The sequence below is a fragment of the Ranitomeya imitator genome, chromosome 2 (genome assembly GCF_032444005.1).
Source record: "Ranitomeya imitator isolate aRanImi1 chromosome 2, aRanImi1.pri, whole genome shotgun sequence".
NCBI lineage: Eukaryota > Metazoa > Chordata > Amphibia > Anura > Dendrobatidae > Ranitomeya > Ranitomeya imitator.
In genome coordinates, this window is record NC_091283.1 from 754319923 (window position 1) to 754342680 (window position 22758).

Here is a 22758-nt window from a genome sequence, read left to right on the forward strand (position 1 = left end):
GGGAAATGTTATTTATTAACTATTTTGTGTCACATAACTCTCTGGTTTAACAATAAAAATTCAAAATTTGTAAATTGCGAAATTTTCAAAATTTTCGCCAAATTTCCATTTTTTTCACAAATAACAGCAAAAATTATCAACCTAAATTTACCACTAACATGAAGCCCAATATGTCACGAAAAAACAATCTCAGAATCGCTACGATCCATTGGAGCATTCCTGAGTTATTACCTCATAAATGGACACTGGTCAGAATTGCAAAAAATGGCCAGGTCATTAAGGTCAAAATAGGCTGGGTCATGAAGGGGTTAATGACCGGGCCAATTTTTACAATTCTGACCACTGTCCCTTTATCAGGTTATAACTCTGGAACGCTTCAACAGATCCTGATGATTCTGACATTGTTTTCTCGTGACATATTGTACTTCATGATAGAGGTAAAATTTCTTTGATATTACTTGCGTTTATTTGTGAAAAAAATGGAAATTTGGCGAAAATTTTGAACATTTTGCAACTTTGAATTTTTATGCCCTTAAATCACAGAGATATGTCACACAAAATACTTAATAAGTAACATTTCCCACATATCTACTTTACATCAGCACAATTTTGGAACCCAAATTTTTTTTTGTTAGGGAGTTATAAGGGTTAAAAGTTGACCAGCAATTTCTCATTTTTACAACACCATTTTTTTAGGGACCACATCACATTTGAAGTCATTTTGAGGGGTCTATATGATAGAAAATACCCAAGCGTGAGACCATTCTAAAACTGCACTCCTCAAGGTGCTCAAAACCACATTCAAGAAGTTTATTAACCCTTCAGGTGTTTCACAGGAATTTTTGGAATGCTTTAAAAAATGAACACTTAATTTTTTTTCAGAAAAAATTTATTTCAGCTTCAATTTGTTTTATTTTACCAATGGTAACAGTAGAAATTGGACCCCAAAAGTTGTTGTACAATTTGCTCTGAGTACGCCATAAGTGGGGGTAAACCACTATTTGGGCACATGGCAGAGCTCAGAAGGGAAAGAGCGCTGTTTGACTTTTCAATGCAAAATTGACTGGAATTGAGATCGGATGCCATGTCGCGTTTGGAGAGACCCTGATGTGCCTAAACATTGAAACCCCCCACAAGTGACACCATTTTGGAAAGTAGACCCCCTAAGGAAATTATCTAGATGTGTGGTGAGCAATTTGACCCACTGTTTTTCAAGGATAACAGGAGAAATTGGACCCCAAAAGTTGTCCAATTTGTCCTGAGTACGTTCATATCCCATATGTTGGGGTAAACCCCTGTTTGGGCGCACTGGAGAGCTCGGAAGGGAAGGAGCACTGTTTTACTTTTTCAACGCAGAATTGGCTGAAATTGAGATCAGACGCCATGTCGCGTTTGGAGAGCTCCTGATGTGCCTAAACAGTGGAAACCCCCGAATTCTAACTGAAGCCCTAACCCAAACACACCCCTAACCCTAATCCCAACCATAACCCTAATCACACCTCTAACCCAGACACACCCTTAACCCTAATCCCAACCATAACCCTAACCACACCCCTAACCCTAATCCCAACCCTAATTCCAACCGTAAGGCTATGTGCACACGTTCAAGATTTATTGCAGAAATTTCCTGAGAAAATCCTGAGATTTTCTGCAAGAAATCTGCATGCGTTTTTTGCGCGTTTTTTTGTGGATTTTTCCGGACATTTCCCAATGCATTATATAGTGGGAAATCGGCGAAAAATCCGCAAAATTATTGAACATGCTGCATTTTTTACCACAATGTATTTTTTTCGCGGGAAAAAAACTCACCATGTGCACAAAAATTGCGGAATTCATTAAAAGTGATGGGATGCATGATGTATGCGGTTTTATATCGTTTTTATCGGGAAAAAACGCTAAAAAAACGTGAAAAATCAGCAACGTGTGCACACAGCTTAAATGTAATCCAAACCCTAACTTTAGCCCCAACCCTAGCCCTAACTGAAGTTCCAACCCCAACTTTAGCCCTAACTCTAACGTTTGCCCAACCCTAACCTTAACTTTAGCCCCAACCCTAACCCTAATGGGAAAATGGAAATAAATACATTTTTTTTAATGTTTTTATTTTTCCTTAACTAAGGGGGTTTGATTTACTTTTATAGCTGGTTTTTATTGCAAAAAATAGTTTTTGCATCTCCACATTTTGAGAGCTATAATTTTTACATATTTTGGTCCACAGAGACATATGAGGTTTTGCGGGACGAGTTGACGTTTTTATAGGTTCCATTTTCGGGCACGTGACATTTTTTGATCACTTTTTATTCCAATTTTTGTGAGTCAGAGTGACCAAAAACCAGCTATTCATGAATTATTATTATTTTTTTTTTGGGGGGGGGAGGGCGTTTCTACCATTCCACGTTTGATAAAATTGATAAAGCAGGTTTATTCTTCGGGTCAGTACACTTGCAGCGATACCTCATTTATATCTTTTTTTATGTTTTGGCGCTTTTATACAATAAAAACTATTTTATATAAAAAATAATTATTTTTGCATCGCTTTATTCTGAGGACTATAACTTTTTATTTTTTCGCTGATGATGCTGTGTGGTGGCTCGTTTTTTGTGGGACAAGATAACGTTTTCAGCGGTACCATGTTTATTTATATCCGTCTTTTTCATCGCTTGTTATTCCACTTTTTGTTCGGCGGTATGATAAGAAAGCGTTGTTTTTTGCCTATTTTTTTTTTTTACGGTGTTCACTGAAGGGGTTAACTACTGGGACAGTTTTATAGGTCGGGTTGTTATGGACGCGGCGATACTAAATATGTGTACCTTTATTTTGTTTTTTTTTATTTAGATAAAGAAATGTATTTATTGGAACAATATATTTTTTTCTTTATTTAGGAATTTTTTTTTTTTTTTACTTTGTCCCAGGGGGGACATCATACTATAGTGTCAGATCGCTGATCTGCCACTTTGCAAAGCAGGCTCTTGAAAACCACCTCCCTGCGGCCATTTTGGATCCGGGGCCTGCAGGGAGGAGGAGGTAGGAGACCCTCGGAACAATGCCATCACATCGCATTGCTCCGAGGGTCTCAGGGAAGCACGCAGGGAGCCCCCTCAATGCGAGATGCTTTCCTGTGCCGCCAGAATGCTGCGATCATGTTCGATCACAGTGTTCCGGAGGTTAATGTGCCGGGAGCGGTCCATGACCGCTCCTGGCACATAGTGCCGGATGTCAGCTGTAGTAATCAGCTAACACCTGGCGGCGATCAGCCGCGCTCCCCCCGTGAGCGCGGCTGATCGCGCTGGACGTACTATCCCATCACTGGGAATTAAGTCCAACCTGGGCATCCATAACATCTCAGCAGTGTCAAAGGCTGATCGCCTCCATGCCACGCCACTTTGATTGATTGAAGTAATTGATGCAAAAGGAGCCCCGACCAAGTATTGAGTGTGTTTACTGAACATACATTTCAGTAGGTCAAGATTTCAGATTTTAAAATCAATTTTCATGCTAATGTTATAAAGTATTCTAATTTACTGAGATAATGACTTTTGATTTTCATTTGCTGTAAGCCATAATCATCAACATTAACAGAAATAAACACGTGAAATAGATCACTCTGTTTGTAATGACTCTATCTACTATATAATTGTCTAAGGGTCACTTCCGTCTGTCTGTCCTTCTGTCACGGTTATTCATTCGCTGATTGGTCTCGCCAGCTGCCTGTCATGGTTGCCGCGACCAATCAGCGACGGCACAGTCCGGAAGAAAATGGCTGCTCCTTACTCCTCGCAGTCAGTGCCTGTCGCCCGCATACTCCCCTCCGGTCACCGCTAACACAGGGTTAATGCCGGCGGTAACGGACCGTGTTATGCCGCGGGTAACGCACTCCGTTACCGCCACTATTAACCCTGTGTGTCCCCAACTTTTTACTATTGACGCTGCCTATGCGGCATCAATAGTAAAAAATGTCATGTTAAAAATAATAATAATAAAAAGAAACCTGCTATATTCACCCTCCGTTGCAGCTCGCGCCGGCCGCCATCTTCCGTTGCAGGTTCCGGTGGCAGAGGGACCTGCCATGACGTCACGTGTTGTGAATTCTGCTCTTGGGCTCCCTCCGGTGGTTATGAGTGGTAGTGCTGCTGTCTGTGGATCGCAGCATTTATCAGGTGTGTTCAGTTTGGACTCAGCTATTTAGTCCTGCTTGATCCTTTAGTCAGTGCCATTTGTCCATTTTTTTGGAGGATTCACATCCCTTCTGGTCTCTCCTGTTCGCTGTGCTTTTCTTCAAAGATAAGTCCTGGCTTTGTTTTTGCTGTACACCTGCTGTGGACCTTATAGTTCTGTGCATTTTCATGTTTCGTCTTGTCCAGCTTTGTCTGTGAAGGATTTTTTGCAGCCTAGCTATTTCTCTGGAGATGCAGATATACCCTCCATGTCTTTAGTCAGATGTGGTGATTTGTATTTTCTGTGGTGGATATTTTCTAGTGTTTTAATACTGACCGCATAGTACTCTGTTCTATCCTTTCTTTTTAGCTAGTATGGCCTCCTATGCTAAATCCTGATTTCATGTCTGCGTATGTTATTTCCCTCTCCTCTCACAGTCAATATTTGTGGGGGGCTGTCTATCCTTTGGGGATTTTCTCTGAGGCAAGATAGGTTTCCTGTTTCTGTCTTTAGGGGTAGTTAATTCTTAGGCTGTGTCGAGGGGTCTAGGGAGCGTTAGGTACCCCCCACGGCTACTTCTAGTTGCGCTGCTAAGTTCAGGGTTTGCAGTCAGTACAGGTGCCACCTTCTCCAGAGTACGTCTCATGCTGCTCCAAGGCCACCAGATCATAACAGTCACGGTCATGTGACTGCGACATCATCACAGGCCCTGCGCGCCTGCACTACAAAGACCTGCCATGACGTCACGGTCATGTGACCGCAACGTCATCACAGGTCCTGCGCTAATACCAACCCTGGGACCAGAACCTGCCGTGGAATACAAGGGCTCCCTCGGAAAGGTGAGTACGGTATATGTTTATTTTTTCACCTGTGACAAACCTGGCTGGGCAATATACTACGTAGATGGGCAATATACTACGTGACTGGCCAATATATTACGTGGCTCTGTGCTATATACTACTTCGCTGTGCAATATACTACGTGGCTCTGTGCTGTATACTACGTCACTGGGCAATACACTACGTAACTGGGCAATATACTACGTGGCTGCGCAATATCCTACGTAACTGGGCAATATACTACATGGCTGGGCAATATACTGCGTGGCTGGGCAATATACTACGTGGCTGGGCAATATACTATGTAACTGGGCAATATACTACGTGGCTGGGCAATATACTACGTAACTGGGCAATATACTGCGTGGCTGCGCAATACACTACGTAACTGGGCAATATACTACGTGGCTCTGTGCAATATACTACGTGGCTGCGCAATATACTACGTAACTGAGCAATATACTATGTGGCTGGGCAATATACTATGTGGCTGGGCAATATACTACGTGGCTGGCCAATATATTATGTCACTGGGCAATATACTACGTCGCTGTGCAATATACTACGTAGCTCAGCAATATACTGCGTCACTGGGCAATATACTATGTGGCTGGGCAATATACTATGTAACTGGGCAATATACTACGTGGCTGGGCAATATACTACGTGGCTCTGTGCAATATAATATGTGGCTGGGCAATATACTATGTGGCTGGGCAATATACTATGTGGCTGGGCAATATACTATGTGGCTGGGCAATATACTACGTGGCTGCGCAATATGCTACGTCACTAGGCAATATACTACGTGGCTGGCAATATACTACGTCACTAGGCAATATACTACGTGGCTGGCCAATATATTACGTCACTGGGCAATATACTACGTCGCTGTGCAATATACTACGTAGCTCGGCAATATACTACGTAACTGGGCAATATACTATGTGGCTGGGCAATATACTACGTGGCTGCGCAATATACTACGTCAATAGGCAATATACTACGTAAGGCCGGTTTCACACGTCAGTGGCTCCGGTACGTGAGGTGACAGTTTCCTCACGTACCGGAGACACTGACTCACGTAGACACATTGAAATCAATGTGTCTCTGCACATGTCAGCGTGTTTTCACGGACAGTGTGTCCGTGTGCAAAACTCGGAGACATGTCAGTGTTCGTGGGAGCGCACGGATTACACTGACCTATTAAAGTCAATGGGTCCGTGTAAAACACGTACCGCACACGGATGCTGTCCGTGTGCAGTCCATGTGCCATGCAGGAGACAGCGCTACAGTAAGCGCTGTCCCCCCCATGTGGTGCTGAAGCCGCCATTCATATCTTCTCTCCAGCAGCGTTTGCTGGAAAGAAGATATGGAAAATCCTTTTTTTTTTCATGTTTAAAATAAAGATCCCTGTCCCCACCCCCTCCGACCCCCTGTGCGCCCCCCCCGCTGTTAATGAAATACTCACCCGGCTCCCTCGCAGCGTCCTCTCCTGGCCGCACCTTCTCCTGTATGAGCGGTCACATGGAGCCTCCGATTACAGTCATGAATATGCGGCTCCACCTCCCATAGGGATCTTTATTTTAAACACGAAAAATAAAAAAAAAGGATTTTTCTTATCTTCTTTCCAGCAAACGCTGCTGGAGAGAAGATATGAATGGCGGCTTCAGCACCAGATGCAGGGGACAGCGCTTATCTCTAGCGCTGTCTCCTGCACGCTCCGTGTGGTACCCAGTCGGCACACGGGCGGCACACGTGTGCCGCAAGTGTGCCACACGGATGGCCTACGTGAGCTCACGGACACACGGACAAGGATAATTCCGGTACCGATTTTTCCGGTACTGGAATTATCTGGACGTGTGAGACTGGCTTAACTGGGCAATATACTACGTGGCTGGGCAATATACTACGTCACTGGGCAATATACTACGTGGCTGGCCAATATATTACGTCACTGGGCAATATACTACGTGGCTGGGCAATATACTACGTGACTGGGCAATGTACTACGTGGCTGGGCAATATACTACGTGGTTGGGCAATATACTACGTGGTTGGGCAATATACTACGTGGCTGGGCAATATACTACGTGGACATGCATATTCTAGAATACCCGATGCGTTAGAATCGGGCCACCATCTAGTATAATATATGAGCTCACTTTTTGTATTGAAGAACTTTAATAAAGTAACCTTTTGATGATATTCTAATTTAGTGAGAAGCACTTGTATATTTGTTTTAAGTGGATAAACCCTTTATTTTATATTGGAATATGATTCCATTTTCAATTACCTTCTTTTCAGTAAAAAAAAAAATCACAGTAAAGCCGGATTCACAATTCCATGATGTTGAAGATTAGCCATAAAGGCCTCAAAGGTGCAAGTCTTTTGGGCCCCTCACTAGTGATGAGCGAATATACTCGTTACTCGAGATTTCCCGAGCACGCTCGGGTGTCCTCCGAGTATTTTTTAGGCTGTGTGCACACGTTGCTGATTTTTCGCGATAAAAATGCTATAAAACAGCAAAAAAAAGCATACAATAAGCATCCCATCATTTAGAATGAATTCTGCATGTTTTGTGCACATGAAAAAAACGCATCGCGGTAAAAAACGCAGCATGTTCATTAATTTTGCATTTTTTTGCGGATTTCCCACTATAAAATGCATTGGGAAATGTCCGGAAAAAACGCATCAAAAATGCACCAAAAACGCGCAAAAAACGCATGCAGATTTCTTGCAAAAAATTTCAGGTTTTTCTCAGGAATTTTCTGCAAGAAATCCTGAACGTGTGCACATAGCCTTAGTGTTCGGAGATTTAGTTTTCATCGCCGCAGCTGAATGATTTACAGCTATTAGCCAGGCTAAGTACATGTAGGGGTTGCCTGGTTGCTAGAGAATCCCCACATGTAATCAAGCTGGCTAGTAGCTGTAAATCATGCAGCTGCGGCGAAGAAAACTAAATCTCCGAGCACTAAAAAAATACTCGGAGGACACCCGAGCGTGCTCAGGAAATCTCGAGTAACGAGTATATTCGCTCATCACTATCCCTCACCTATCTGAAGAAAAGTCTTTTTTATCCCATTTGCTGATTTCTGGCAACAACATTCTCCTTACATGTCAATACAGCCGAACCTCTCCATTGAAGAACAGTGTACGGCAAGAACCAAACATCCATCTCAGATAAACACTTTCAAGGGATTTTCAGGCCCAAAGCATTTATCTCCAATCCAGCGTGCAAGTAATAAATGGTAGATCAGTATGGGTCTGATGGGTGTCCTTGGTTCCATATTTTCCCCAAGCTACAAGCTGATGGGAAGAGATTTTGAATAGCGTGGCAGACGATCATGCACCCTGCTGCTCTTTTTAGCTGATGGTAACAGCTGAACATCAATATGCCAGATAGGCGTATTATCGTGGCAGGTTTGAGATCCATTTTGTACATTAGCCTTTGTGAAGAGTGCTCTGGTGCACCCATGATCTTACCACATCTTTCAGCTGAGGTGCAACACCGCAGCGAACGTGCACCAGTCACTTTCATGGCATAAATTAGGAATTTGCCGGACACGCTCAGACTCCCCCCCCACCCCCCTCCCCTGAAGCTTTACTCACTTTTGAAAAACATGGCGTATCTGGCTCTGACTGCCGTTAATTATGCTGCTTCAAAGGGAAAATAAACTCCAAGCAAATATGCCGCTAAGCACCTTAGAATTTTTTTAATGCATCCACTTCCAGTGAAAAATGTTAATAAAAATTCATTTATTTTCTCATTATTTTTCATTTGTTTGATGTAAATGTCGTAAGATCATTGACCATGGAGCTAGGAGTATTCAATCCAATACTACTGGGGAAACAATTAAGATTAAGCAGAGACATGTAGAATGGATTTTGTGTACTGTATTTTAAAAATATTTTAAAAATATAATTTTTTTTTCTTTCCTTTTTTTGTTCTGAGAAAAAAATGAATTTTTATTAACATTTTTCACTGGAAGTGGATGCATTCAAAAAATCCTAAGGTGCTTAGCGCCACATTTGCTTGGAGTTTATTTTCCCTTTGAATTCGCCACCTACGTGGATCCGAAGCAGGATCAACACATAGTTCTCCAAAGTGAGCTGCACACATTATTGGATTATACAACATACGGAGAAGAATTGCCTAAAGAATTGATTCCTTGAGAATATCAACGTGCATTTCTTTCCGATAGAAGGTGAGCATAATCGCAACTAAATAAATTTTTTTTACTGTTGGTAAAAACGTATTACGCTCAGAGGAAGCGTTGCACTTGTCTCTTTTTTTCCCCTCTTTCCCTAAACCAGGGTATTTTTAAAGGGTTACCGTAATTATGCTGCAACATTTTTGTGCAAATAATTTGCATCATTTCATTTTTAAGTCAGAATTGATGATGAATTCTGCTGATGACTTAGGCTAATGACATTGCAAAGCTCATGTTTCCTATGTAAAGCATTTTGTTCTCCTGACATAACAGTAACCTGGTCATTCACCTAGTCAGCTAGTTAGTGATTGACCCTTTACATTTATTATCCTCTGTGTCTCTATTACAAGTGAACTGTCTGACAACATCTAATAATAGCACTTCGTGAGGGAATGGAGTCATTCTTCAGGTGAGGTGTATTGCCGTCCTCAATCTCATCGGTGAGCTGTGTAGCAAGAACAAATCTCATGTTAGAGAATTGCCTAAAAAAAAATGTCTTTTCATTTTCTGTGGAATGTTCTATTAACTTGTGAATGAATAAGGGCATATTCTCACATCAGTTTTTGTCATCCATATGCTGTCTTTTAGAGGGGACAGCACCCCGACCTATAGCACTTAAGTATTGTATTTGATCACCTACCAACCAGGAATAATTCTGGCTTTCACAGACCTGTTTAGTTTTTCTTTAAGAAGCCCTCCTACTCTGCACTCATTACCTGTATTAATTGCACCTGTTTGAACTTTTTATCTGTATAAAAGACACCTGTCCACACAATCAAACTCCAACCACTCCATCTTGGCCAAGACCAAAGAGCTGTCTAAGGACACCAGGGACAGAATTGTAGACCTGCACAAGGCTGGAATGAGCTACAGAGCAATAGGCAAGCAGCTTGGTGAGAAGGAAACAATTGTTGGCACAATTGTTAGAAAAAAAGAAACACAAGATGACTGTCAGTCTTCCTCAGTCTGGAGCTCCTTGCAAGATCTCTCCTCGTGCGGTAAAGATGATTCTGAGAAAGGTCAAGAAACAGCCCAGAACTACATGGGAGGACCTGGACCTGAAGAGAGCTGGGATCACAGTTTTTTATTATTATTTATTTATATAGCACCACTGAATCCATGGTGCTGTACACGAGAAGGGGTTACATACAAATTACAGCTATCACTTACAGTAAACTAACAATCACAGACTGAAACAGAGGGGAGAGGGCCCTGCCCTTGCGGGCTTACATTCTACAGGATCGTGGGGAAGGAGACAGTAGGTTGAGGTGTTGCAGCAGCTCCGGTGTTAGTGAGGTGGTAGCGCCAGTAGTGGTGAGGAAGCAGCGGGGTCATTGCAGGCTGTAAGCTTTCCTGAAGAGGTGGGTTTTCAGGTTCCGTCTGGAAGATCCGAATGTGGTTGATAGTTGGATGTGTTGGGGCAAAGAATTCAAGAGGATTGGGGATATTCGGGAGAAGTCTTGGAGGCGGTTGGATGCGGAGCGACTAAGTGTGGAGGAGAGAAGGAGGTCTTGGGAGGACTGGAGATTACATTAGGGAACATATCGGGAGGTTAGTTCAGAGATGTGTGGATGAGACAGGTTATGGATGGCTTTGTAGGACAGTATTAGTAATTTGAACTGGATACGCTGAGGCAATGGGAGCCAGTGAAGAGATTTGCAGAGGGGAAAAGCGGAGGAGTAGCGAGGAGAGAGATTAATTAGTCGGGCAGCAGAGTTGAGGATGGACTGGAGAGGTGCAAGGGTGTTAACAGGGAGGCCACGGAAAATAATGCTGCAGTAGTCAATGCAGAGATGATGAGGGCATGCACAAGCATTTTAGTAGATTGAGGGTTGAGGAAAGGACAGATTCTGGAGATATTTTTAAGCTGGAGGCGACAGGAGGTGGAAAGAGCTTGGATGTGCAGTTTGAAGGACAGGGCAGAGTCAAGGGTTACTCCGAGGCACCGTTTCAAACATTACCGTTAGTAACACACTACACTTTCATGGATTAAAATACTGCAGGGCACCTAGGTCAAGCCAGCACATGTCCAACGCGGTTTGAAGTTCACCAATGATTCAGAGGAGGTGTGGGAGAAAGTCATGTGATCAGATGAGACCAAAATAGGACTTTTTGTTATCAACTCCACTCACTGTGTTTGGAGGAAAAAGATGGATGAGTACAATCCCAATAACACCATCCCAACTGTGAAGCAGGGAAACCTCATACTGTGGGGGAGTTTTCTGCAAAGGAGACAGGACGACTGAACCGTATTGAAAGTAGGATGGATGGGGTCAGATATCGTGAGATTTTGGCCAACAACCTCCTTACCTCAGTAAAAGCATTGAAGATGGGTTGTGACTGGGTATTCCAGCATGACAATGACCCGAAACAAAGCCAAGGCAACTAAGGAGTAGCGCCGTAAGAAGCATTTCAAGGTCCTGTAGTGGCCCAGCCAGTCTCCAGACCAGAACCCAATAGAAAATCTTTGGAGGCAGCTAAAAGTCAATGTTGCCCAGAGGCAGCCCCAAAACCTGAAAGATCTGGAGAAGATGTGTATGGAGGAGTGGGCCAAAATCCCTGCTGCATTATGAGCAATCTTGGTCAAGAACTACAGGAAACGACTGACCTCTGTAATCACAAACAAAGGTTTCTGTACCAAATATTAAGTTCTGTTTTTATATTGTATGAAATACTAATTTCCTGCAGTAAAATGCAAACAATTATATAAAAATCATACAATGGGATTTTCTGCATTTTTTTAAGATTCTGTGTCTCACAGTTGAAGTTTACATACAAAAAGATTGCAGACCTCTCCATTTTTTGTAAGTGGGAAAACTTGCAGACTCGGCAGTGTATCAAATATTTATATCCCCCACTGTATATAAAGAAGGAGCTGGAACTGAAAATCTTATGGGAAATCTGGTCTGGTCTGAATAAAGGATGGCCTTCTCAAAGAAGTGGTTTGTTTTTTGGAGTGGTGTTACTGTATAAAATTTGTTTAGGTTGTCAATGAATTGGGTAAAAACATGAGGAATTGTATTTTTGTTTAAAATTAAAACCCGAATGGATTAAATGGTAGGTCCCACTGAGTCACTGCAAAAATAAAAAGACTGAAACGGTGGTGCATAAGGGGTTAACAAGGAAGAAAAGCATAAACAGATTAGTACCTTGCATTAATCAAATCAATCTTCCCATTAATAAATGGATGATGTATTTTCCCTTTACTGCTATTAAGCAGGCATTCATTCCCTTCTGGCCTCCCATAGAGGCTTGTTCTATTGAGGTGGTGACTGTGCCACTGTGCGTTTCTGATCACGAACTGTTGAGTAGGCATTCATCCCTTTTGTCTAATAACAGGCCCTGCAGAGCGGTACAGAATTAGTGTTAATGGTTTTTGCAAGGCGAACAAAAGTTTTGTGACATTAAAACAACATGAAGACGACAAGTGACATGAGCCGTTCCTACATATCATACAATGATCCGGTTGTAAACTCTTTGTAATCACAAATAAATGCCACTTGCAAGGTGCTGGTTATCTGTCTGCTGCGAGTTTGTGCCTTTGTTTGCACTTTGAAGTTGATGCAGTTTTTGTTTTTTAGTCAAAAGTAGAAATTAATCAGAAAAACAAGACTCTTATACATCAGTTCTATCATCTGACACTGGCAGCGTAGTATGGAGACAGGACAGATCTTCTTTTTGCAAAAAACAATACAAAAGATATTGTGCCGTTTGGCTAATAGGAGCTGCGAAAATGTATAGAACACTTCTAGTTATTAGTCAGCTGAATGAATAATAAGGTGCTTGTGCCCTTCATTTTTCAATACTTTTGCATAGTAAGCATCTGGGGTGTTCCTAATCATGCCTTATCCTATATAATATTTTCAGTTGCAGCGTCCTGGATGAGTTCTTCAGACTTTTCCAAGATATTTAGAAAAGCTGTCAGTAGCCACCAATATAGCTGAGGTCTCATTCAGATATAACATTTTCCCGTACGATTGCTATCCGTGATTTTCACAGATGGCACTCGTACCTATGATCGTCTATGGGGCCATTCACATGTCTATGATTTTTTTTTCCAGGGACCAAACTGTCCTTGCAAAATCACAGAAACATGTCTGATTTTGATCCAAGGCTCAGATTAAAATTGCCAAAGTAAGTACCGTATATAGGTCCGTGAAAAAATCGGACCACACTTGGATAACCGATTTTTTATGGGCTGTCAAAGAGGAGAAGGTGAAGAAACCCATTTATTTTTCTCCATATATGAGAAAAACTGATAAGACTCAAACCAAGCTCTGATCAAACTATTAGATCCGTTTTTCTCGTACGTGAGAAAGACTAACGTCTGAATGAGCCCTAAGGCCAGTGGTTGGCTGCAGCGGTCACACGTGGTATAAGGAGTAATGGAAACAGAAGACCAGAAGAAAGGATAGGGAATGCAGTTCTCCAACAATGGGGAGTAAGTGGTCACTCTCTGACCTGTCCATTCCTCTCCTGATTTTAGGGAAAGAAATATATTCAGTCTCCATGACTGTAAAGTGGTGGAGGCTTTGTATGTAATTAATACATCATGTAAATACTTACCAATATCACTGCTTTTTCTCACTCAATTGGTGCTGGGAACTGTAATGGATGGAGAAGAACTAGTGAGGTATGGCATCAGGGTCTGCCCTCTCCTTCTAAGCTAGAATTAAAGGGAATCTGTCACCTCCATGATAGACATTGATTCCACTACGACCTCGAAACATCATTGCCGTTTCTCTAGTTTTCTGGAGTAATTTGGTCTTTATTATTGGCTTCAGTATTTGCCATGTTTTCTCTATACGTTTGGCGCCACTTTTTAAGTCTTTTAAGTCTTTTTGTAATTTTTTTCCTCAACAGCTTTGTATTATCCAGATGTAATCTAGATGTTTTAGACAGATTTCTGAAATGCGACTTTTACCAAATGTTTAATTTTTTTGGTGCATCTCACTCCAGTTCCACCTCCCTATCCCACCCTCAAGTGAGGATTCTGGAGTTTTCAATTTGGCACATTTTTGGCGACTTTTTACAGGATTTGTGACTTCTGGTGCTCAAAAGTCGCAATAACCAGATAACCATAAAAATTAAAGAACATTTTTTATATTGAGCTAAATTCATGAACCGTGTGTGCCATTTTGAAGAATCTGATGCAAAATAATGTGTTAACACTACTTTACAAAAAAGTAATAGTGATTTCAATAAAAAGCAAATGACAACTGGGCCCTAAGTGTAATGTAGTTATAGAGGAACTTAAACTTTACTAGTGGCAGTGCGCCATAGATTTTTCGGCATCATTGTGCATACGGAGAAAGCTGATAAAGAGGACATTGTAAAGCTGGTGACACATTCATTTTATGAACATAATAGGCAATTTGACCTATTTCTCACTACTACAGATCATAAAGTGTCCCCCTGCTGAGGTCTTTGTGCTGCACTGCAAAACCACATAAGACTTTTTTCACCCATACTGCAAAAAAATGCTGTTTATTCCTCTGCTGATTGGCTGCAGTTCTCACAAGTCACCCTGTGAGATGTTGATGCTAGAGGATTGACAAAACTCACTACCAATATGTGGCAGGTGAGTATAATTTTTTTTTCCCTAGGACCACTAATCAAGAGTAACAATAAATTGAAAACAAAAACGCTGACCAGCTCCTCCTAAAAGAATGACACAGAAGTCAACAGGTACAAGCTTGTGTGACAGCAATATATGTATACAAAATTATCACCAGCACACTTTGGCGAAGATATGTGCAAACATTGAAAATGTGAATTTTGAACAGCATTACTATATAAACCATACTTATAAAATTGAGATAATTAGAGCATAAATTGGCCAATTCATGTTTGCCCACCGACCATGTCAGGTCATACTCTAGTGATGGCAACCTATCCTAGCAGACTTATCTCTTTTAGGCTAAAGGGCAGGTAGGATCCAGGTCTAATTAAAACTGCTTTAGGGCTCATTCAGACATCAAAGAATTGCACTTGTGAGTTTGATCTGCTTAGACGATTTTGCTCTTTGCCCTTCTGCCCACAAATCAGACAGCTTGTTGAATGCGACAGTCTCACTTTCATTATTGCTGCTAATCCTGTACTTCTCATGATAAATAGGTGTCCCTAGGCCAAACATGTCATTAACGTTAAAATTAGACACCTCTCCGTTCACGGATATGTGAACAACTCCATAGACTATAATAGGTAAAAATTATATTGGTGAAAAACAGGGCTAGAACACATACATGAAAAACTGACACCTGAATGAGGCCTTAGACTGATAGGAAGAGTGTTTATCCAAATAAGGAGCAAACACCAACCCCAAATTTTGCTAGAATGAAAAAGAACCAAATATGAACAGGTTCAAGCTGCAATATATAAATACTAAAAAAAAATAAGGGGCTAATCAGTAGTGGGCAACCCATTTTAATGAGTCATTTGCAAGTGAGTTCCACCTATTTGATTTTACTCTCTTGATTAAAAGAGTGTCTCGTACTTTTCAGAAATCTGTTCCATGCTGCTCTGTTGCCTATAGACAGTGAAATCATAGCAAATTTTTTCTCCTAGTGATGGGTCTAGCTTACGAGTACCCATGGAATAAACATAATCTTATTAAAGGATTAATTATTATGTAAGAAACTTGTGCCTCACCCTGTAATATAGAGGATGCAAGTACATTCAAGTGTTACTGGTTTAACAGCTATTGTATGTAAATCCCAGATGAAGCTGCATCATTGTGTGGTTCTAAGGCCTAATATCTTTTGTACAATATCTTTTACTAGGTATTTAATATTAATTGAGTAAAATGGAAGGCAGCAAAATGACTTAGTGGCTTGCAGCACTGTAACTTTGCAGCATTGGGGTCCTGGGTCCAAATCCCACTAAGGAAAACAATATTTGCAAGGAGTGTAGGTAGCAAGGTTAAATGGACCTCTGTAAGAAGAGTAGGCTGCGAGGGGTAAAAAGGACATCTGCAAAGAGGGTAGGAAGCGAGGGAAAAAGGACCCCTGCAAGAAGGGTAGGTAGCGAGGGAAAAAGGATATCTGCAAGGAGGGTAGGCAGCGAGGGAAAAAGGACATCTGCAAGGAGGGTAGGCAGCGAGGGAAAAAGGATATCTGCAATAAAAGTAGGCAGCGAAGGAAAAAGGACATCTGCAAGGAGAGTAGGCAGCGAGGGAAAAAGGACATCTGCAATAAAAGTAGGCCGCGAGGGAAAAAGGACATCTGCAAGGAGTGTATACAGCGAAGGAAAAAGGACATTTCCAGGGAATGTAGGCAGCGAGGGAAAAAGGATATCTGCATGTTAGCCTTAAGCTGTGTTTACACTGAAAAAAAAAAACCTATGCAAGAAATGTGCAAAGCTCTATAAAAAATAACTGTTGGCTGAAAAAATCCCGCTGCACTCTCTGCCAGAAAGAATTGGATTTTGAAAGAAAGAATTAATTAAAAGTTGTATTTAACATTTCCCCTCGTATATTAATCTGCTTATGCCATCCTGCTTTTTACCCCGCTGCCTACAGATCAGACAGCTTGTTGATAGCGACAGGCTCACTTTCGTTATTGCTGTCAGTCCTGTACCGCATCATGATAGAGGTGTTCCTAGTACAAACATGTCATTCACATTAATTACGATAAGTTTGGCATGAGAAATTCATAAATATGTTGCACAATTGTGAATAATAGGATGATTCTTTCTACTTATCGACACTGTATTTCATGTTATTCACAACAGGCAGCATTTACAGTAATCCTTATCTTCATCAGACTCCGTGGATGACACAATGAATATATCACTTGGATTAAACATTGGCAGAGTAAACTTAAAACATAGTAAACACCACAGCAAACTATGGGGTAGCTACACTATTCTGTCTGCTGAAAACAATGTACACCTGGCATAACGCAAGCATGATTAGAATGTATGGGTCCTTTTCCATGTACTGACTGGCGGCACTAAATGACCCTCGATTGGTAAATTGTACCGCAGTAAGGCTACGTTCACACTAGCGTTGTGCGCCGCTGCGTCGGCGACGCAACGCACGCAAAAACGCAGCAAAACGCACGCAAAAACGCTGTGTTTTGCGACGCATGCGCCGTATTTTACCGAAATTTGGACGCAAGAAAAATGCAACTTGTTGCGTTTTCTTGGTCCGACGGTTGCGGCAAAAAAGACGCATGCGTCGCACAATGCAGCACAAAAAGACGCATGCGTCCCCCTTGTTAAATATAGGGGCGCATGACACATGCGTCGCCGCTGCGTCGCCCGACGCAAACACGACGCAAAACGGGAAACGCTAGTGTGAACGTTACCTAAGCGATGCGCACTGACAATCCTATAGGACAATGTGCCACCAAGAATGATGATCATTTACACTTCACAAAAGATCGTTGCACCTGATGAATAAGTGTTTTGTTCATTTATCATATGATCGGCAGCCTGTTTATACTGAAATATTATTGTGGGAACAAAGCTAGATGCAATACGCACATCTGGTGCGTTGTATAGGCGGGCCATTATTAATATCAATGGGTATATCCTGTTTTCCAACATATGAGACCCTCTCTGTTTTTCATTGCTTTCTTCTGTGTATTGATTCTTATGTGCTCTGAGTAGCCGTCTTGAATTACCATTTAATATCTTGTTTATCAATCCTTTTGCTCACCCATTTACTGTAATAATCATTTATGCATCTGATCTTGTATGTTCTTCGTTTTACATGAATAAATAAATATATTTTCTCCCCATATTCATGTACACTTGGCAGAGACTTTGAGAAGTTCCTTGTCTTGCTTGAGTGGGCATGTTGCCGCTAAACATGCCCCAGCAATTTTTCTCACTGTAGCCTATTAAGTTGTTGACCAATCATGCCAAAATTTATTGGCTCAGCTGGGCTTTGTCTTACATGTATGTGCATCTTTTAACTTTGCTCAAATCAAGGAGGCAAACAACTCTTAATAACATAATTTGTATAGGTTCTGTATTTACAGGTTATGTAATTTTTTTTTATTTCTTTATATATTTTTTTAAATTATTTGTAATAAGATTTTTCCCCAATACTAAATATAACCATCATTTAATTATTTTAGATAAGCGCTGGACGAACAGTTGAGACTGAATGCTAAAAGGATGGCAGAAGCTGTAGCCAAAATTGCAAGAAGGGTCAATAAGGTGGTGGAAGATGGAGAACACCATTTAGGTAAGTTGAGTATTTTATTTGTTCTATATGCATATTTACATAGATAATCAATGATAGAAGCAATATTTATATATAGAAACTCTCATGGTTCTTCTACCTGTGTGCGCATTCAAGAAAACTCATTTAAAATTACTTCCAGATGGTACATAACCCCCAATCGCATTCAGAAATGGTATCATTCAACGAATCCCAATTGCTGGAGATGTGGGGCTGACGAAAGTAACTATATACACATATGGTGGTCCTGTCCATCACTTTCCCCCTTTTGGAAGGTGGTGGCCTCCATCATCCACAAATTACTAGATAAAAGCGCGACTTTGAAGCCGGAAAATGTCTTCCTAAACCTCCCACTCTGGCCAAGGGTTGAGAATGCTTCCAAATTGTCACAATTCATTATGGCGGCGGGGAAATCCTTAATCCCTTCAAATTGGAAAACAAACTATACCTACAGCTAACCAAATGTACCTTAAAATAGATCATCTATACCGCATAGGGGAACTAGCTGCGAGAGTCAATCATGTTACTGACAGGTTTCACAATATCTGGAAGCCTTGGGTTAGTTTCGGCCTACATTCTACTCTGTGATATAAACATTAAATTAATTTACTCAGTCCAAGGGACCTCCATCCCCCCCCTTCCTTCCCTTCCATCCTTCCATCCTTTCCTATATCTCTCTTTTTTAATCTGTCTAACCTACTCCTTTTTCTAATTCTCTTTATTTAATTTAGTAAGCGCATAAGATAATTCCCCCCACCCCCTTTTGGGAGGAATAATTGCTGAGCGCTCATTTAATATAATGGTATTTATGCTCTTAAGAGATAGTAAGCAGAGCTTCCTGTACTGGTTCTTTATCTTCATAATTACACTTTGTTATGGGTATGTTATCGCTTATCATATTTTTTCTCCTTAACTGTTTGTTAACCTTAAAATTTTCAAAAAGAACATTGAAAGATAGAAGCAATATTTTTTAAGTGGTGCAAAAAAATACATTGCACTCGCATGCTATTTTGCTTGTAATAGAAAGTGCATATACAGCACCATGGAATTAATGGTGCTATATAAATAAATAATAATAATAATTAGTTGAGTGCTTGTCCAGGGACATAAAAGTTCTTATCTTTTTTTGTAGTGAAAAATTAATTGAAATGACTTAAAATTAAACTCCAATATGGAAAAGTGATAGACTGATGGAAATCACAGATGCAAATTAAAACAAAAAAAAATGGAAACAAAATTATCAAAATATCTCGAATCATTCAGTAACGAGTATGAGCGTCACATCCAGTAATGCACTTACATGCCTTAACTTCTATCAGTTAAGTCTTCTTCCTATCTGAAGAGACAATTAACTGCTATCAATGATGTTATTGTTTTTTTTTTATGTACTTGGCAGCAATTCTTCAAGATATGCCTCAGATGTTCTCAGTGGCAGACAAGTCTGTTGACCATGCAGGCCATGGTAGTACTGCCATTTCTCCAAAGCGTCCTGTCCCAGGATCCGATTGTTGTCCTACTATGAGCATCCTGTGTGGCTTAAATGTACTTCCATGGCCTCCGAGTTTGTCTCCTATTGAACAATCTTGGACATCATTGGTTGGAAAATTCAAAAGGGAGCTGTCATCAGCGGATATTGATGATTTGCCCAAGTGTATTCAGTGTGGCAGAACATTCCTCAGACAACTATTAGTAACCTCATTGATAGCAGCCAAGATGTGTAAGTGCAGGGATTTCTGTATGTGGCTTTCAAACTTGATTCTGAATAAATCAAGATCTCTTAAAAATTTTTTTTCAATTTTTCCTGATTTGCATGTATTAACATGTCTATCTGTCCTATGAGTTCCATAACTCCATGATTTTTCCTTCTTAGTGTTCTAATTTCAATGTTGAGGAGCGTATTTCAATTATGAAATTGACACGGATGTCCTGATTTCAGACCCCCTTATTACATTCTCCTTAAAGAGGACCCTACAGGTACTTCTCACTTAATTAGAATATCATCAAAAAGTTAATTTATTTCAGTTCTTCATTACAAAAAGTGAAACTCATAAGTTATATAGTCATGTATTGTGATATACTGTATTTCAAGTGTTTATTTCTGTTAATGTTGATGATTATGACTTACAGCCAATAAAAACCCAAAAGTCATTATTTCAGTAAATTAGAATACTTTATAACACCAGCTTCAAAAATTATTTTAAAATCTGAAATGTTGGCCTCCTAAAATGTATGTGCAGTAAATGCACTCAGTACTTGATCAGGGCTCCTTTTATATTAATTACTGCATTTACTGAACATACACTTCAGTAGGCCAACATTTTGGATTTTAAAATATTTTTTAAATTTTTGGTGTTATAAAGCATTCTTATTTACTGAGATAATGACTTTTGGGTTTTCATTGGCTGTAAGTCATAATCATCAACATTAACAGAAATAAACAAATGAAATAGATCACTCTGTTTGTAATAACTCTATATAATACACTGCTCAAAAAATAAAGGGAACACTAAAATCCCACATCCTAGAATGAAATATTCCAGTTCTAAATCTTTATTCATTATATAGTGGAATGTGTTGAGAGCAATAAAACCTAAAAATTATCAACGTAAATCACAAGTAATATCCCACGGAGGTCTGGAGTTGGAATGATGCTCAAAATCAAAGTGGAAAATGAAGTTACAGGCTGTTCCAACTAAAGTGGAAATGCCTCAAGACAAGGAAATGATGCTCAGTAGTGTGTGTGGCCTCCACGTGCCTGTAAGACCTCCCTACAATGCCTGGGCATGCTCCTGATGAGGCGGCGGATGGTCTCTTGAGGGATCTCCTCCCTGACCTGGACTAAAGCATCCGCCAACTCCTAGACAGTCTGTGGTGCAACGTGATGTTGGTGGATGGAGCGAGACATGATGACATGATGTCCCAGATGTGTTCAATAGTATTCAGGTCTGAGGAATGGGCGCGCCAGTCCATAGCTTCAAAGCCTTCATCTTGCAGGAACTGCTGACACACTCCAGCCACATGAGGTCTGGCATTGTCCTGCATTGGGAGGAACCCAAGGCCAACCGCACCAACATATGGTCTCACAAAGGGTCTAAGTATCTCATCTCGGTACCTAATGGCAGTCAGGCTACCTCTGGCGAGCACATGGAGGGCTGTGCGGCCCTCCACAGAAATGCCACCCACACCATTACTGACCCACTGCCAAACCGGTCATGCTGAAGGATGTTGCAGGCAGCAGATCACTCTCCACGGCGTCTCCAGACTCTGTCACGTCTGTCACATGTGCTCAGTGTGAACCTGCTCTGCTTTGCTCTGTGAAGAGCACAGGGCGCCAGTGGCGAATTTGCCAATCCTGGTGTTCTGTGGCAAATGCCAAGCGTCCTGCATGGTGTCGGGCTGTGAGCACAACCTCCATCTGTAGATGTCGGGCACTCAGACCATCCTCATGGAGTCAGTTTCTAACCGTTTGTGCAGACACGTGCACATTTGAGGCCTGCTGGAGGTCATTTTGTGGGGCTCTGGCAGTGCTCCTCCTGTTCCTCCCTGCACAAAGGCTGAGGTAGCGGTCCTACTGCTGGGTTGTTGCCCTCCTACAGCCCCCTCCATGTCTCCTGGTGTACTGGCCTGTCTCCTGATAGCTTCTGGACACTACGCTGACAGCAAACCTTGCCACAGTTCTCATTGATGTACCATCCTGGATGAGCTGCACTACCTGAGCCACTTGTGTGGGTTGTAGAGTCCGTCTCATGCTACTACGAGTGTGAAAGCACAACCAACATTCAAAAGTGACCAAAACATCTGCCAGAAAGCATTGGTACTGAGATGTGGTCTGTGGTCCCCACCTGCAGAACCACTCCTTTATTGAGTGTGTCTTGATAATTGCTATTAATTTCCATCTGTTGTCTATTCCATTTGCACAACAGCATGTGAAATTGATTGTCAAACAGTGTTGCTTCCTAGGTGGACAGTTTGATTTCACAGAAGTTTGATTTACTTGAAGTTATATTCTGTTGTTTAAGTGTTCCCTTTATTTTTTTGAGCAGTGTAAATGAGTTTGACTTTTTGTATTGAAGAACTTAAATAAATTAACTTTTTGATATTCTTTCTAATTTACTGAGAAGCACTTGTATCACCACTTCAAAAGTGGTCACTTTTTACTTTTATTTTAGTCCTCCCACTCCTCTGAGTACTCCACCTCCGCACCCTCTCGCTGACCTGATGTCCTAATGGATGTTTTATACATTTTTCTCCAATAAAGAGCACGATTTCACAGCTTCAAATAATAAGGGTGAGTGTCGCACTGTTTTCTTTTCTTGTTTCATAGTTTTTATCTTTTTGCTGGTGTCTGCGTGCATCT

General features: G+C 41.1%; 1 protein-coding gene across 4 annotated transcripts in view; it reads left to right on the plus strand.

Moving 5' to 3' along the window:
• LRRC20 (leucine rich repeat containing 20) overlaps positions 1-22758 on the plus strand; it is a 772802-nt gene that overhangs the window by 9457 nt on the left and 740587 nt on the right. For 2 of the 4 annotated variants that reach the window (XR_011318505.1, XM_069753308.1), the window contains exon 2: positions 18295-18404. Coding sequence is in view for 3 of the 4 variants with exons in the window: in XM_069753308.1 (XP_069609409.1) it covers positions 18335-18404 (70 nt within the window). In the remaining variant the exon portion in view is untranslated. Of the gene's footprint in view, positions 1-14768; positions 14790-14823; positions 14897-18294; positions 18405-22758 lie in introns of those variants that run through there. The other 2 variants (XM_069753310.1, XM_069753309.1) reach the window with 2 other exon arrangements.